This window comes from Salvia hispanica, chromosome 2 (genome assembly GCF_029641045.1).
Source record: "Salvia hispanica isolate PSC_SH4W2 chromosome 2, Shi_PSC_v1, whole genome shotgun sequence".
NCBI lineage: Eukaryota > Viridiplantae > Streptophyta > Magnoliopsida > Lamiales > Lamiaceae > Salvia > Salvia hispanica.
In genome coordinates, this window is record NC_142693.1 from 58,234,207 (window position 1) to 58,251,481 (window position 17,275).

Below are 17,275 nucleotides of genomic sequence, written 5' to 3' on the forward strand. Positions count from 1 at the left end.
ATGTCATTTTTTTTTCTTGTATCAAATGATGCCAAAAAGTTAAAAATGGGCAGTCATCTCATCATAAGTCCGTGCAAATACGCCTTACCTTACTCTGCATAAACACCAACCCACGTCATATTCTTGTTGTCAACTTCTCATTCGTCACCCCCATCCTCCACCGGCGACGCCGCCGGAACCCTACCATTTCACCACCACCTCTTTCCCTAACTCCAAAGGTGACAATATTTCTCCTTTTTCGACTTTGCATTGTTTAATTAATCATCAAGTTGACACTAGAATCAAAATCAAGTTGACAATGGTTTCAAAATTGGGTCTTGCTTGAAGTTTGCTCTTTAATTCTAATTTTTACCATGTTTCACCAGTAGCTGATCCGATTGTACCCCCGTCTCGATTCTGTCATACATAAAGACTGTTATTTTCCGCTACTTGCGTTTTAGCTTGCATGGAGAAAGCATAATGCTATGTATCAATGGATGTTTTCTTTTTTTCTTGGCAATATTTTTGCTCTCAGTTCTGATTTACTTTATGCATGCTTTCTTTATGCCAACCCAAACTAATTGGTAAGTCAGAATCAGTAAAGAATGCACATAGTTAGTTCAGAAAATTTGTCAAAAAAAAATTACCATTTACATGGATTCATCAAATGTTGATGTGGTGTTTGGTGTGCCTAGTGTATATGTGATATGAGGTATCTGTTCCTAAGTTGGTTATATAGGGAGTACTGGATTTCTTAAAATTTGTGTTTGATTATGTATGTTTGCTTTTTTCTCATAATTTTGTGGACTGGTTGATACTTGATACCATATTCAATTTACAAGCTTTGGTTTAAAGCTGGTTGTTTCAAATGATGCAGGGCCCTTACCAGTCAACATGACTGGATTTTGTGATTCATTCTTTTTACACATGAGTGATGAGAGTGATACTGTTATTTTTTTTCCCATGTGTGATGAGAATTGATGTTGTCTTTAGACGCTTTTTAGTATTTGCTGATCTTTTATGATTTGATTGGCTTTTTCGCCCTTCTTTCTAATGTGCTAGTATTGTCTTTTATCATTGATTCATTTATTGTTTGTTAAATGATGGCCATCAGATGGGAAGCAGCTCAGAAGAAGAGTTGGACGTTAGTGATTCGGAGATAAATGAATATAAAGAGAAACCATATGAACTGCTTAAGGCGGGTACTTATAAAGTAAAGTGCACAAACGGTTTCTTCAGATGCCCTTTTTGTGCTGGTAAGAAGAAACAAGATTATCAGTATAGTCATCTTTATCAGCATGCAATTGGAGTAACTAAGGGCGTAGCCAGTGCAAAGCAGAAAGCTAACCATCTAGCACTAGCTACTTTCTTGGAACATGACCTGGCTAACGAGGCTGAGCCGCTGCCTCAACAATCAGCCCCTTTACCTGCTTCTAAACCTGAGAAGAGTGAGCTTTATTGCTGGCCTTGGGTGGGTATAGTTGCTAACATACAAGATGAGTCAAAGTGTGGTGGCTGTGCTGATATCCGTGGTTACTGGCTGAATAAATTCTCCAGATACAAGCCTATAGACATTGAGATGTTCTGGGACGACCATCAGCAAAATGCACAAGCTGTTCTGAGCTTTGATAATAATTGGTATGGGTTCAAGAAAGCAATGGAGTTTGAGAATTCATTTGAAGCTGATGGTCGAAGCAAGAAGGAATGGGACAAAGAAAGAACTTCTCCAGGTCCTAGTCTATATGGGTGGTTTGCTCGTGAAGATGATTACTATTCTAGAGGACTTGTGGGAGAATTTCTTCGCAGGAATGGAGAGTTGAAGACAATTGCTGACCTCGTGCAAGAAGCAATCAATGATAGTAACAGAATTGTTGTGAATCTGGTCAGTGAGATTGACTCAAAGAATGAAAATATTGGTCAATTGCAGATCAAATACAATGAGAAGACATGGTCACTGAGTAGGGTGCTTGAAGAGAAAGCTGAACTTAATCGTTCCTTCTACGAAGGTATCTTTCTTAGATTCTATCATCTTCCCACATGCTCTTGTTAGGTTGTTGTCGGCGATTGACTGTCAGTATGCATGTCTCTCATCAGTTAATTTTACGAGCCTGCTGTAGTATTGTGTTATAATCTATCATTGCTCCAAAACAATTTTTGGTCGTGCCTTCTTGTGTTCTTCAACTCATTAACATGACTTTACAACATATCTTGGTTGTTTATAGATAATCAGAGCAATGGATTATGTTGTTGGCTAGCCATTTATCTAAACCTACTGTTATAAACTCTTTGAGACTGCTTAATTTTGTTGAATCTTGTTCCTTATCAGAAACTAGAAAAATGCAATGCCTTGCTCGTGAACACATTAAGAGAGTTATGGATGAGCAAGAGATGTTAAACATGGAGCTGGTGAACAAAAAGAAAAGGCTTGATTCTTGGAGCAGAGAACTCAAAAACCGTGAGGCATTAACTGAACGCGAGAGGCAAAAGCTTGAAGAAGAGAAGGAAAAGGCAAGTCACTTCCCAATTGTAAATGAGTTTGTATGAATCCACATCAAAATGTTACACTTCTCTCCTGAATGCTAGGCAAGCTGGACTATTAATTTATTCTCATGATTTTCCCACTAGATTTTATGTCTTTCATGTTACACTGAATTTATGTTCAGCTTCTTTTTGTCTTATCCGCTTATCTAGTTTCCTCTGTTTTGGTACTATACTGACCAACTATATAAATCAAATGCATTTACCTTTCTCCCAATCTTCCAAACATAGTGTACTTATATTTGATTAGTGTTAATAGTGAAACTAAACTGATGCTAATGTATGTACTTTTTTATGCTGTCAGAATGATATGAGAAACAGTTCCCTTCAATTAGCTTCGGAGGAGCAAAGCAAAGCTGACAAGAATGTGCTGAAGCTAGTTGCAGAACAAAAGGTATGTCTCTTTACATTTATCTTTCCTTGTTGTATAATGAGCACATGTACACTATAAACTTGTACTATTATCCAGTCACCAGTTTCTCTTGCTTCCCATATATCATGACATCTACTGTAATTTGCAGAAAGAGAAAGAAGAGGCTCTAAAAAAGGTTCTTGAGCTAGAGAGAAATTTAGCTGAAAAGCAAACACTGGAAATGGAAATTCAAGAACTTAAAGGAAAGTTGGACGTGATGAAACATATGGGAGGTGATGACGATGCAGTTGTTCAGCAAAAGATGAAGGAATTCAGTGATCTCCTACAGGAAAAGAAAGAGAATTTGGAGAGCATGGAAGATTTAAACCTGCAGTTAATAGTTAAAGAGCGGCAAAGCAATGATGAGCTTCAAGAGGCTCGCAAGGAACTAATTGCGGTATGATATTTTTTATTTCTAACAAATCAGTTTCCAACTGTAACATGCTACATGTAACATGCTGATACGATTACAAAGGGTAGAAAGTTTCATCAAAGTTAACAATGAATGGATTGTTGTGTATTCATGCATAGAACTTTGGATCTTATTGTTTATTTTGAAGATATGCTGAAGTTCAAAAACAGATTTGGTTCTTATCGTGTATTCACTCTGTTGAGTAATCTTTAGGACTACAAACAGATTTTAGTCGGGCCATGGTTTCTATCCTCATCAACCATGGAAAAAATTGAATTGGATAAATAGACGTATGTGAATTTTCTTGAGGATGGAACATAATTTTTTAGATATTGACTTTGTTTAATGGAACTGTTTTTGTATTTTCGTATGTAATGTATTTTTAATTTAATGATTTTTAGGGTTTGGCTGAAATGCTGAGCGGTAGCCGTGTTAATATTGGGATAAAAAGAATGGGTGAAATCGACGAGAAAGTCTTCGAGAATGTATGTAAACAAAGATACTCACCTGAAGAAGCAGATATCAAGGCTGCCGAACTCTGCTCCTTATGGCAAGAAAAGCTGGAAAATCACGACTGGCGCCCATTACACTATGTTGATGATCAGGTCGCTCGAAAAGACTTATAAACTTCTCATACATTCTTCCAACATGATCATCTGTCAGTTGCAAAACTTAATCCATAATTATGCTGGTTCACGTTGCAGTATGTGCTAAATGAGCACGACGAAGTGCTAGTCCAACTTAAGGAAGAATGGGGAGATGAAGTCTATGAAGCCGTTGGTACAGCATTGAAGGAGATCGAAGTGTACAACGCAAGTGGACGTTACGTGGTGCAAGAGTTGTGGAATTTTAAGGAAAACAGGAAGGCCACTCTCAAGGAAGTGATCAGTTACATTTTCAAACAGTTGAAGAATCTCAAGCGCAAGAGAAATTAAGGAGGTTTGTTTGTGACTGTTTCAACATGGAAACAAAAGCCTTAGTAAATATGTGCATCCTTTTTTGCTTCTCCTAATATGAATGATGGATGCTTTTGGGACAATATTATATTAGGATTTCTCTGTCTTAACTATGTTGTTGTCTTATCCTTATATATATGTGTATGCTAAAGACTGAGTGGCTATTTTAGCTAATGGAATGGAAACTGTCTTAACACTCTCAAACTGTCAACTAAAATTGCTGAAACTGCATGTTATATGTATTTTGCTATGCATCTTTTATTTTTCAACATGATTTATTAGACATAAGATTACAAATAGCAAATATTGTGATATCATGTCCTATAAATAATTTTATACGTCGACCATCTTGTTATATGCAATTTACTTCTATTTTATTAGTTAGTTACTAATCTAATGTTGAGTTTGTTTGTTTTTTTTAAAAATCAATTCCCATAAGTATATATGTTGAGTAGTTGGAAGTGATCAATTGCTAACTCATTATTTAATTATTAACTACAACTAATTTAAGATCATATGATTTTAGAAAAATTGTGGTCTAAAATTTGTCACGTGTAATTTTCATTTTTATTAATTAAATCTAAAAATATAAAAAAAAACTACCAAATTAGGGTTTTGGATGAAAATGTCAATATAGTGTTCCGTAAATATCAACACAATGCTTTGAGAATGTTACACATTATTTATATTGACATTCTACATGTATTATATTAACATATTTTATATACTATGTTGGCATTTGTGTTGTACGAAAAAATTAAAAAAATTTGATTTTTTTTTCTAATTTTGACGTCGGAACATATGCAAGTGAGATTTCGTTAGAATCTTTATGAAACTATCTTTAATTTGATACATGTTGTGCGAAAAAATAATTTAAATCGAGAAAGTTATATGTGTTTCAAAGTTATGGGATATTTTTCAAAAGTTTTTTACAACTAATGTGTTGTAAATTGACCTTAATACCCTTATTGACGTTTTTTTTTATCGTATTGACATTTCAGGGTTGATGATCTAGACATTTAATTTAAATATCTAATGGCTATTATTTAGTTGTAATTAGCAATTAAGTATTGAGTTAGCAATATAATACTTCATTGTTGAGTAGTATTATTATACTCCATCCGTCCCCGATTAAGAGTCACATTTTGACCGGGCACGAGTTTTAAGAAAGATAAAGAAAAGTTGGTTGAAAAAGTTAGTAGAATGTGGGATCCATTTTTTTATATTAATTTTATAATAAAATTTAAGTGAATTGAGTTAGTGGAATGTAGGACCTACTTACTATTTATGCTAAAAATGAAGTGTGACTCTAATTGGAGATGGACCGAAATGGAAAAGTGTGACTCTTAATCGTGGACGGGGGGAGTATTTTATATCGAATTGTGATAAACCTACATAATACTGCAATTTAATCTTTTTCATAATTTCTACAAATAAGGGATTGGTTTACTTAAGAAAAATGTTACTCCCTCCGTTTTTTCATAGTCGAGGCGAAACTTTTCGGCACGGAGTTTTAGAAAGGAATGTTGGGTGTGTTAAATAAATAGATAAAAATGTAAGAGAGAGGAAAATGTGGAGATAATAAAGTATAAAGTGAATAAAGTAAGAGAGAGTAAAGTAAGAAAGAGAAAAAAGTTACCATATATGGAAATGACTCAACTATGAAAAAAATTATCGAAATAGAAAAATGACTCAACTATGAAGAAATGGAGGGAGTATTTTTCAAGATATGTAATTATGTAATGGATCTAATTCCAATTTTAAAAAGAACAGCGTAAGTTTTCATTAATAATAAATGTTACCATAAATATGTAGTACTATTAAATATGTGGTTAGCAGTGATACTATAGCGATGAAAAGAATGGGTGATCTCAATGTTGAAGTATGAAGAAGATATCAAGGCCGTCCAACTATGCTCCTTTTGGCAAGAAAAGATGAATGGTTCCCATACCGGGTGGTGCACGATAATTAATTTACTCTGTCTTCCTTGTATATCCATATGAAAATGCATGTAACATAGTAGTAGTAGTAATACCTATGTTGTTTGCTGGCTTATTCCGTAAAAGACTATGTGGTGAAGAAGGATGACAAATTGCTAGTACAGCTCAAAGAAGAATGGGGAGATGAAGTCTATGGTGCCGTTGCTATCAAGGCATACAACCCGAACAGGGGTCGTGAGGAACGGGTGCTGCGGAATTTTGGTGAGAGCAGAGAGCCCAACCTCCATTAACTCCTCGTTGACATTTTGGGACGGTCCAGAGACTCAAGCACAAGAGTTCTTAAGAAGATAATACATTTTTGGATGTTACTCCCTCCGTCTGCCATTAGTAGTCTCATTTACGGGCGGCAAGTGTTTTAAGAAATACTCCCTCCGTTCCAGATTAAGAGTCACTTTTTGCCATAAAAGTCCGTCATAGTTTAAGAGTCACTTTTAGAATTTTCCATATTTGGTCATATAATTTTATCCCATTCTTCATCAAAATTACATAAAAATGTCATTATCTACATTAAAATAAATCAAAACAAAAATCAAAAGTTAAAAGGGACCCAACTTCAACGAACTCCACCATCTCACTTCATTTATTACACACTCTATCATCTCACTTCATTTATTATACACTCCACCATCTCACTTCATTTATTACGCACTTCAACTCTTTCTTAAAATACGAGCCATAACAATAAGTGACTCCAAATATGGGACGGAGGGAGTATTAAGAAAGTGAGTAGAAAAAAGTTAGTGAAATAAAAGTCTCACACTCGTATATATTAGTTTTAAATAAAATGTGAGTGGAATGAGTTAATGGAAGGTGTGATCCTATTATCATTTATGGTAAAAGTGAACCAGGACTCCTATTTGCGGACGAACTAGAATGGAAAAACGAGTCCTATTCGCGGACAGAGGTAGTATTACTTTTTTGTGATATAACTTCAGTTAATATAATATTCACCACGTAGTTTCCTTGTGTTAAAACTCCCTCCGTCTACGAATAGGAGTCTCATTTTTCCATTTTAGTCCGTCCCCGAATAGGAGTCTCCGGTTCACTTTTACCATAAATGGTAATAGAGCCTCCACCTTCCACTAACTCATTTCATTCATATTTCATTTAAAAGTAATATATACATGTAAGACCTATATTTCACTAACTTTTTTCCACTCACTTTTCTTAATATTTCTTAAAATTTGTGCCGCCAATAAATGAGACTCCTAACAGCGGACGGAGGGAGTACTTGGAAACTATTTAGATCTTTCAGTCTCAATTAACCTCCACCGTTCTCTCAATTTTAATTGGACAAGTGTGACTGTTACTATTAAATCAAGTATCATAATTTATATTTGTATTTGCATCCATGGCATGCAAAATAAAATGTTGTTGGGTCACGAAAAACATACAAATTTTGTTATATACTTCTGCAATTGGTATTGGTTGTATTTTTGCTTGCAATGTCAAAGCAGCATAATACTTCAGTGAGTAGTAAATTGTACTACTACAAAATGATTACGGAGCATACACACTTTGCTTGATGAGGATATTAAAATTTATCCCTCTATTACTAAGAGCATTCCCAATGGAGGTGGCGAATTCTCGGCGATAAATCGCCGGTTATCGCCGAATTATCGCCGGCCATTGTGGCGAAGTCGGCGATAATTCGGCGATAATGTTGCCGTTGCTTCGCCGAGTGGCGTTCTAACGCCGGATTATCGCCGAGCGATCGCCGGCCACTGTGGCGACGCTCGGCGATAATCGGCGATAATTAAAATTTTTTTTTTTTTTTTTTGAACCCAACGGCTATTTTACATTCCACCCCTATAAATATTTCCTCCACTTCCTCCATTCATCACCCACAATCTTCATTCTCTCCATTTTCAATCTCTTCTCCCAATCTTCAATTTTCATCAAAATTATGAGCTTTTGGAAGAAAAGTTCCCGATCGGGTAAGGATAAGGGTAAGGGGAAAGAGTCGAGTTCACAAATTCCCAACACGGATGAAGCAAACGAGCAGTGGATGCAGTCGTTGTTGGCGATGGGTTCTCCTCCCGGCCAACTTCCATACGGGGGTCCGTCTCCTTTGCAGACTCCTCCGGCGCGGAGACTTTCTCCGTACTTCAACTCTGCCGGCAGAATGCCCTTTCCAGCCGACGATGTGTATCGGCCCCAGTTCGACACCCCCGGATCAACCCCAGGCGACCAAGAATCTCAGGCCGCGACACTGAGCGCGGAGGACTTCGAGGTGGAAGAAACGCCCACCGAGCCGCCTTCTAGGAGCGGGAGGGGGAAGGCGCCGGCGTCGTCGGCTGCGACTGATACGGGTTCCGATGAGAGGCCGAAGCGGGTAAGGACTACTTACACTCTGCAAGAGTCCGAGCTGATAGCCGACTGTTGGGCGGACACGTCACAGGACGCGGAGCGCAGCAACTACCAGACTGAGATCATATTCTGGGAGCGGATTGCCGCGAAGTACAGGAGCCACAAGACTGCCTCAATGAAGGACCATGGCAGCGAGGCGATCCGTCGGCATTGGGAGCGCCTCATGAGGGACTGCGGGCACTTCAACGGTATTTATTCTAACTTGATGACTCACATGACGAGTGGCCAGAACGAGCACATGGTCCGAGATGAGGCCATCCGGATGTATAGTAGCCAGTACTTGTCGACGAAGGGCTTCAAGTATTGGAACATCTACGATAAGCTGAAGGATCTCCCCAAATTCCGGACGGGAATGCACGACGCGCTGCACGGGAAATCGGTGCGCTCGCGACTTAGCGTTTCGGAGAGCGAGGGGAGCGCGGCCCACATCGACTTGAGTGGGGATGGTCCGCACGAGCGCCCGGAGGGAGTGAAGAAGGCGAAGGGGAGGCGGAAGGGGAAGGGCGCAACGTCGGAAGTCGCGTCGGAATCCGTCATCGACTTAGAAAAAGCCACTTATTCGAGCAATGTCGCCAATCTGACCCAGATGTACACGCTGTACTTCACCGGCGGCGGGACCCCTGAAGAAAAGGCGGCCCTCTGGAAATGCATCCAACACCTGCAGAGTACGCTGGGGCTCGATCCCGACGCCCCTCCGGCCCCTCCGTCTTAGATTTTTTTTTTTTAAATCTTTGTTTATTTGCGTTTTTTATTTGTAGTTTTTTTTTTCTCGTTGTATTATATTTTCCAATGATTAATACAACGATGAATTGTTCATTATTAGTCTATTTATTAAATACATTTGTAGGGAAAATTAAATAATATAAAAAATAATGATGTAAAAATGAAATGTTGAGTTAGGGAGAAATAAGGGAGAAATAAGGGAGAAACCAATGTAGCACTTGGCTAAAAACTGGGGATAAATTTTGGTGCTGATGTGGCGCTGATGTGGCAGGAGTTAGGGAGAAATAAGGGAGTTTTTAGGGAACTCCATTGGGAGTGCTCTAATAACCATGATATCAATTTCTTTTATACATTTAGAACAATTAGCAAGCAATATCAGATAAAATTCTAAACTAAAACATCGACTGTAGACAAGTAGGCCGGGACTACCAACTTATCTACTCCTAATAAATTAGCATTAATCTCGATACACAAATTCTATAAATATTTTTGCTTTTCTTTGAAATTTTACTAGACCAATGCAATGAATATATCTATTTGAGAGTGATCAGAATTCAGGCATCATTCAAATATTTGAGCATTTTTTAAATGTGAGATGCAAACCGCCTCAAAAGATAATAAACGAAGAAATTTATAAGTGCGGGAATAGACTGAATAGTATAAGTGCATTCATAGCCCCGGCCCGGATTCAGGCCTCAAATCCCATCTACGTCATCATTTTCCTAAATTTCAGGCCCAGACTACAATTCTTATAACCTCATAGGTCCCATTTAGGTCATAACTATTAAATTGCACGATTCATAATTTACAACCTATTTTGTACGTGACATAAAAAACGTTAAACAATTAAAGCACAGAAAATTCATTCTTCATTCGGAAATTGAAATTACACATCGAAAAATAAAAATCGTTCTTCCTTTCTCAACACCAACACCCCACCGCCTCTCTCTCTCCACAAAGCTACTTGCTCCCAATCCCATCTCTCTCTATTTTTAATTGCTACCAAATTCCACCACCTCCCATCTCCGCATGCGACTGCCAATTCCGCCAAATTCCACCACCTCACAAAGCTACTTGTGGCCCGACCCCCTCCAATGCCGGGACGGGACGCAACGGGGCACGGCCCCGCATCCTCCAACCCCGAGCCGGGCCACAACGGGGCGCGACCCCGGGACTCAACTCCGTCACCTGGCGCGGCCTAAGCCGCGTCTCGCTCCCCTCCAACGCGCAGGTCGCGGCTCTAAGGCCGTTACCCGTTGGCCTAATTGCATACTCCATGTATTAGGACACCCCACTTAGAGGTGCCCAAGGTTCCGGAACCGGCGGTTACGGTTCGGAACCGCCGGTTTCGGTTCCGAATCGGCGGTTTTTTAGCGATATTTTACGGTTTTTTCACGATTTTGAACCGTTGGTTTTTTTCCAATCCCGGCTTAGTTTTACGGTTTTTTGCGGTTTCGAGTTGAAACCGCTTGGAACCGAACCACGGTTCAAAAATCGACGGTTTTAGTTCGGATAAATTCTCACAGTTTCGGTTCAAAACTGTAACCGGCTGCTTGATAAACTTTGGGTAGGTCTATCCCACTATGAGCTTTACAAAAAGAGAAATCTTCTGGTGTGTAACAACATTAAATATTTTGAATTCGAGTGTACAACCGTTAAAAGTTGTATTCATTTTTATATATAAAAAATCCTTTTATTTTATTAATATTATTAAAAAATATGCAGTGATCGCGTCCAATTCACTATAATTACCTACTCCATCTCACTGAAACGTTCTTTTAACATAAGATTTTTATGTAGTACATAGTATATTGTCTGTTAGGTTAAGTTTAGAAAGAATAAAAATGTGTTATCCATATTATGAATATCTCTAATTAATATACTGTATTAATGTAAAGAGAAAAATACTCCCTTCGTCCTAAGGAAGATGACCCATTTCTTGAGCGGCACGGGATTTTATGCAACTTTATTGTGTTTGTTAAGTGGAAAGAGTAAAGTAAGAGAGAGGGAATAAAGTAGAGATAAAGGGATTTCCATTTTAAGTAATGGGTCATCTTGATTAGAACAAATCAAAAAGGAAAGTGAGTCATCTTCAATCGGACTTGAGGGAGTAAATTTGAAATGAAGAAAATAAAAAAGATAAAATGCAGTGGGTGGGGCTATTAAAAAAATCCCCATCGTATTTCGAGCCCTCCTAAATTCAAATTTGATTCCCATCTCCATTTTCTCCTTAAAAAGCCCTTTCAAAACCCTCAACCCTTCATCTTCAATCCCTTTCGCCACCACCAAAAATTAGGTCAGATTTTTCCGGTTAAAGTAAAGGAGATGGCGAAGAAAAAAGTATCCCATGCCAACCACCAGAAGCCATCGCAGAAGCAGGACGAAACGGTGAAGTCTCACTCGTTGGACTCGCCGCCGCCGTCTTCAGTAGATTCGGAGAAGATCGAGAGCCTCAAATCTCTGAATCAGATGCTGCTCAAAGAGGCGGTCGAGCGCCGCCAGCAGGTGGACTCCCTTCTCCAGTCCAAAGGCTCTCTGGAGATGGAGCTGACTCGCTCGAACTCGGACAAGGAGGCTTTGGGATCCGAGTTGGCTCGGCTTGTTGAGCGGGTGGCAGAGCTTGAACTTGAGAGGAGAGTTGTGGCAGTTTATGTAGCTGTTCAGGTTGGTGTGGAAGGGGAGGAGATTGTTCGGGAAATGAAGGGGTTGGAGATGGAATTGAGAGAGAAGGAGAGAGAAGTCGAGGAGAGGGCTAGTACGATTGCGAGGCTGAATGCAGCGTTGAGTGAGAGCGAAGGTGCGTTGGGGGCTGAGAGAGCGGCTTCGAAGCGAGTTCACGTGGAGAGGGATGTTTTTGAAGCTAAGCTGAATCGGCAAATTGAGGAGGATTTAGGGCTGAGGGCGAATCTGGCTGAATTGAGTGAAAAAATTAGGGATTTCGAAAGGGAGATTGAAGAGTCGCGAGCTGCCTACAATGCTGTAGTGAGTGAGAGAGAGGGAATGGAAATGCGGATCAAGTTGCTGATTGAAGAGAAGGATTCGTCGGTGAGAGATTTGAAGGAGTCTAATAAACTTTTAGAGAAGCTGAAGGATGATATCAGTGTGATTGTTAGGGAGAAAGAAGAGGTTGAGAAGGAGAAGAATGGGGAGATTGGCAAAAGGAGAGAGTTGGAGATTGTTATGACCGGAATCAATGAGATGGTGGCTGGCTTGAAGAAAGAAGAGGCGAATCTGCAGAAGATTGTGGCCGAGTTGGATAAGAAGTGTGCTGAGGGTGAGACAAAGCTTAGTGAGATGTGGAAGGAGACTGATCGATTGGTTGGGGAGATGAAGCTGAGTGAGAAGAGGTATAAGGAGTTGGGTGCTGAGAAAGGTGTCATTGAAAAGGAATTGAATGATGCGCGTAAGAATTTAGCTGAGAGCAGTCTTGAATTGGAGGGCTTAGCTAATGAGAAGATTGTGATTTTGGAGGAGAAAAGTTGTGTGGAGGACCGAGTTAGAGAGTTGGGAAGCCATGTAGATGAACTTAGGACTGCTGTTGTCGAGTTGGAGGGATCGAATGTGGCTTATGTTGACAAGATCAGGAACTTAGAATCTCAAGTTGGTGAGTATAAGAGTAAACTCGAGAAGGTTTATGTTGAAAGAGAAGGAGTGGAGCGTTGCCTCAACGACGAGAAGCAGAATGCTCTGAAACTGAAGGCTAAGATTGAAGAAATGGAGAAAAGAATCAAGGAAAGCCACAAGGCTAGTAAGGAGGTGAAGACAGAGAAGGCTGCAATCTTGTGTGAGAAAGTGGAGTTAGAGAGCCGATGTGGAATGCTGAAGGAGGAGATTGCTTCTCTGCAAGAAACCATGGCTAGATCGCAGGCTGAACTCAAATCAATGAAGAGTAAGGCAGAGACTGCAGATGCCAACTTGAAACTAGTGCTGAAAATGCTAAAGGGCATATCGGCCTTCTGCTCTAAAGAGGTGTGTGAGAGTGAATTTAGCAATGTGCACGCTAATGGCGAGGCGCTGAAGGTGCACGTTGTGGAAATGGAGACGATAAAGAATGCTTTCAAAAGCAAAGCTGGTAAGGTGGAGGAGATGAAGAGGCAGTTGGAGGTGCTGCAATGCAGTGTGATGGAAGAGCAGAAGAAGAAGAGCTTTTGGACTATGTTGTCATCGGCCACCACGCTCTTGGCTGCGTTATCCCTTGCATATGTTTTTCGTGGCCATTGAACAACATTGTTTTGGGGGCTCACCTCCGATTAGTGTTGGAGGCATGAACTGAATTTTGGTATGCTAACTAGAGGTGAAGAGAGACGTAGTATAATACTATTTGAGAAATTTCGTTTATGAAGAAATAAGCTAAAGCTTTGATGCTAATGGCAAATGTTTGAAACCATTGTGGTAGGTAGTAGATGAGTAACTACTCTTATTTCATCAACTCTTTGCTTAATTACGTTTCCTGCCTCTTTGTTTCAATGAAATTGATTACATTTTGCAGTCTTCAGTTCAAGAAATTACTCTGTTTCTTTTGATTGTTTCTGGAGTTTAAACCGACAGCTTTCGTTTAGAAATTATTCTTGGTATTGAATTTTTAAAATAGTGAATAATAATTCTAAATGATGGTTTTGCAGATGAAACAAAGAACATTGCTTTCATTTTCCTAGATTAAGTTTTCCTACAAACATGAAGTCGTCTCCACAAAACAAGGAATGACTCGAATTATTCGCAACCATTAAATCTGAAGGTTTTTGAAAAGAGAAAGTAAACCAAAAACATATTCAGGAAAACTATAGTAGGCTCTTGAGATCCAGTGTATCATAATTTACTATCCCACCTTTTCATGATCTGTTTTGATTTTTTTTCATCTTTTTTTCTTCAATTCAATTTATACTATGTAGTTTAAATTTGTACTATCTATGAACTAGGATTATCTCAAATAGGATCTTCATCGGTAAAAAAATATTAAAATGAATACATTCCACGTAAAGCAATGTTGTTGTTTTTGCTGGTTTTTCATTTCTCAAGACATTTTGTATGTTTTGTTTTTTAATTATGAGAATCCGTTGATAAGATATTGGATTTCATATCCTACAAACGTAAGAGGACAATTGATAATTGAAAAATACTTAGTCCGTATTTTAACTCTTCTATTCAGTTTGAAATATAAATTTCTTGCAATAAACTCGAACCCAAAATCGGGCAATAGCCACTCTAATATTATTAGGCAACTCACCTCACAATGTTGAATACTCTGTTTTCCTTTTACTTTTGATTTTTGAACTAGGAGGTGGTCTCTAGTGGGCGACTTCCAACAATGACAACAATTCAAATCGGCATTAATTAATTCATTAAAATGTAATTAATTACTATAGTAAGTATTATTTAACCCATCAAAAATATGCCTAATTAGGTGGAGCGTTTGGTGCTCATTACGCATATTAGGCAGGTTTGTTTTGCCTCCTCCTCGCATTTGGTATTTCTTTTTGGGAAATGTTATGCGGCCATAACGTGGCTGGCCATAAAATGGTATTTCAATAAATATAAATACTACGAATAGAAATCATTTAATTACCTTATTTAATGCTTAAACAATGTTTACATTATTACCCTTTACTTAATTGCAATAGTAAATTTCAATTACACAATTTGTTATTTATATTTCTTTTGTTTTAAAACTCTTTCAGTTTTTATTTTTTATTTTTACTAATATAATTTTATGTATGATGTATTATTTATTTAAATATAATGTGTATAATCCAGTTATTAGTTATACGATTGAGAAACTGAAATTTTGATTAATATAATTTCATACTGATTGAATTTAATTAGAACAATAAATATTTGTTGTTAATCATTGAAATATATAGCAATATAGCTTCATAGTCAATATATTTATTTGTATATTAGTGAGATGTATAGTACTAGTACTAATTACTAGTAAGAAATGAGGGATGAAATTGAGCTTAATGGATGAGTTTTGGTAGTTGGTGCCCTGTGATAGACTACTCAAAGTTTTATCTGAGTTTTATAGTAGTAATATTTTATTTTTACATAATACAGTAGTATTATACCATCATGATATGATATTATATAACTTAATAAAAATATTACATACTACTCAAATTGATCTCCTAATTAACATTGGTGATAGTATATTAAATTATCGATAATTCATTTGACTTATAAATATAAAATGGTGATATTCACAACTATAATGATTCGTGCGCTACAAAAGATTACCTTTTAAGGACACGAATTAACGTCCTTAATTGTATCAAAAATTTCTTTAACAATATTTATGTTGTAAAATTAGAACTAATCAAAATTGAGTTAATATATGATTAAATTATAAGTTTATGATCGTTCAAATAAGTAATTGAGTTAATATATGGTCAAACTCAACTACTACGTTGTATTATGAATTTAGGATATACAAATAAATATAATTATGGTTTTTATATTGATCTTAGATTCAACGGGAGATTTAATTCATTTTTATTTAATTGGATGATTATGTTTCAATTCAAGATTTTAATTGATAATATTAAGATGTGACATCATAACAATTGAGGGTTTATACTGATTATAGATATATAATTGAACAATATTAATTTTAAATAAAAATGTATACTACTCATTTTCGATTAATTGAATTGTTGAATACATTAAACTGATTATAAACTATACATGAGTTTTTGTCATAACTAAGCTTTATAAATTATCTAGGATTTTAATTTATTTAATGGATTTCAATTAAGTAATTTCCAATTGTCTAATTTATACATTCAGAATAAGACATTTTCTATGTATACTTTTAATATTGAAACATTGTCTCCTCTAAAAAACTGAATTACCTTTTTTTATAAATGCATTGTATACTAGTATAATATTTATATATATTTTGTTATAATTATGTAAATACTAACTATTAATAATTGACTTATTTTTATAAAGGATAACAAAAATAATTAGTAAAAATTGAATTCTAATATCATTAGATATTTATATTAGTATAACTTTAAAATTATTTTTACACAAAATTTTAAATAACAAAACAAAAATAATAAATAAAAATATAAAAAAGTGATACGAAATCTACATAAAAGAATTGAAAAGAGGGTTACATTTCTCTTATGTTTTCTATATATAGGAATTTTGATTTATTTTATTTTTAATTTGTTAATTAAGTATCTCAAATGATTTTCAACTGAGTGTTCAAAACTTCAAATTCAGTATAATTGAACAACTGAGAGTTCCTATTAATTTTTAGATTTAATATAAAAATTAAAAAATTTCTAATTGATCTTATATTCAATTAATAATTTAATTAATTTTGATTTGATTGAATTATTGAGGATTTCAATGGATTTTTATTATGAATTGCACAATAGTTTGTGTCTCAATTTTTATGAACCATTCAAGATTTCAATTAATCTCCAACCATCAATTTTATATTTTATTTAATCAGAATTTTCTATATATACTTTTAATATTGGAATAATCTTTTCTCAAAAAGTTTGAATTAGTATGTAAAATAATGAATAAAACGTTTACATCTATTTTATTTATAAGTTATTTAAATATTAATATTAAATATAATATACTTTAAATTATTTCATTTGTAAGTGAATCTATATAATAATCAACAATAATCAAATTTTAATATCATAAAGCTATAGGTTCTGATTTAAAAGCAGTTATATATATTAAACAATTAAATAATAAAATATAAAACAATAAATTAAAGTTTACAAAAAAAACTGAGTAAGCTGACATAAAACGAGAATGAGCTACAAATTCAAAGTTCCAAGATGATTTGATGACTTAGTTTTTATGTGTATTTATTTGTCTTATGTGTATTTATTTATGGACAAAGAGTAAATTAGTTTTAGAT

At 36.2% G+C, this 17,275-nt stretch overlaps 2 protein-coding genes across 2 annotated transcripts; both read left to right on the forward strand.

Moving 5' to 3' along the window:
• Positions 1–93: 93 nt before the first annotated feature.
• LOC125200924 (factor of DNA methylation 1-like) lies at positions 94–4,479 on the forward strand. Its single transcript, XM_048098760.2, has 7 exons — positions 94–218; positions 1,094–1,985; positions 2,306–2,487; positions 2,822–2,911; positions 3,039–3,326; positions 3,743–3,946; positions 4,046–4,479. The coding sequence occupies exons 2-7, from the start codon at positions 1,094–1,096 to the stop codon at positions 4,274–4,276; spliced, it is 1,887 nt and encodes a 628-aa protein (XP_047954717.2). The 5' UTR covers positions 94–218; the 3' UTR covers positions 4,277–4,479.
• Positions 4,480–11,595: 7,116 nt separating this feature from the next.
• LOC125202240 (uncharacterized) lies at positions 11,596–13,885 on the forward strand. Its single transcript, XM_048100601.2, has one exon. It carries the CDS (start codon positions 11,716–11,718, stop codon positions 13,609–13,611), a length of 1,896 nt encoding a protein of 631 aa, XP_047956558.1. The 5' UTR covers positions 11,596–11,715; the 3' UTR covers positions 13,612–13,885.
• The last annotated feature ends 3,390 nt before the right edge of the window (positions 13,886–17,275 follow it).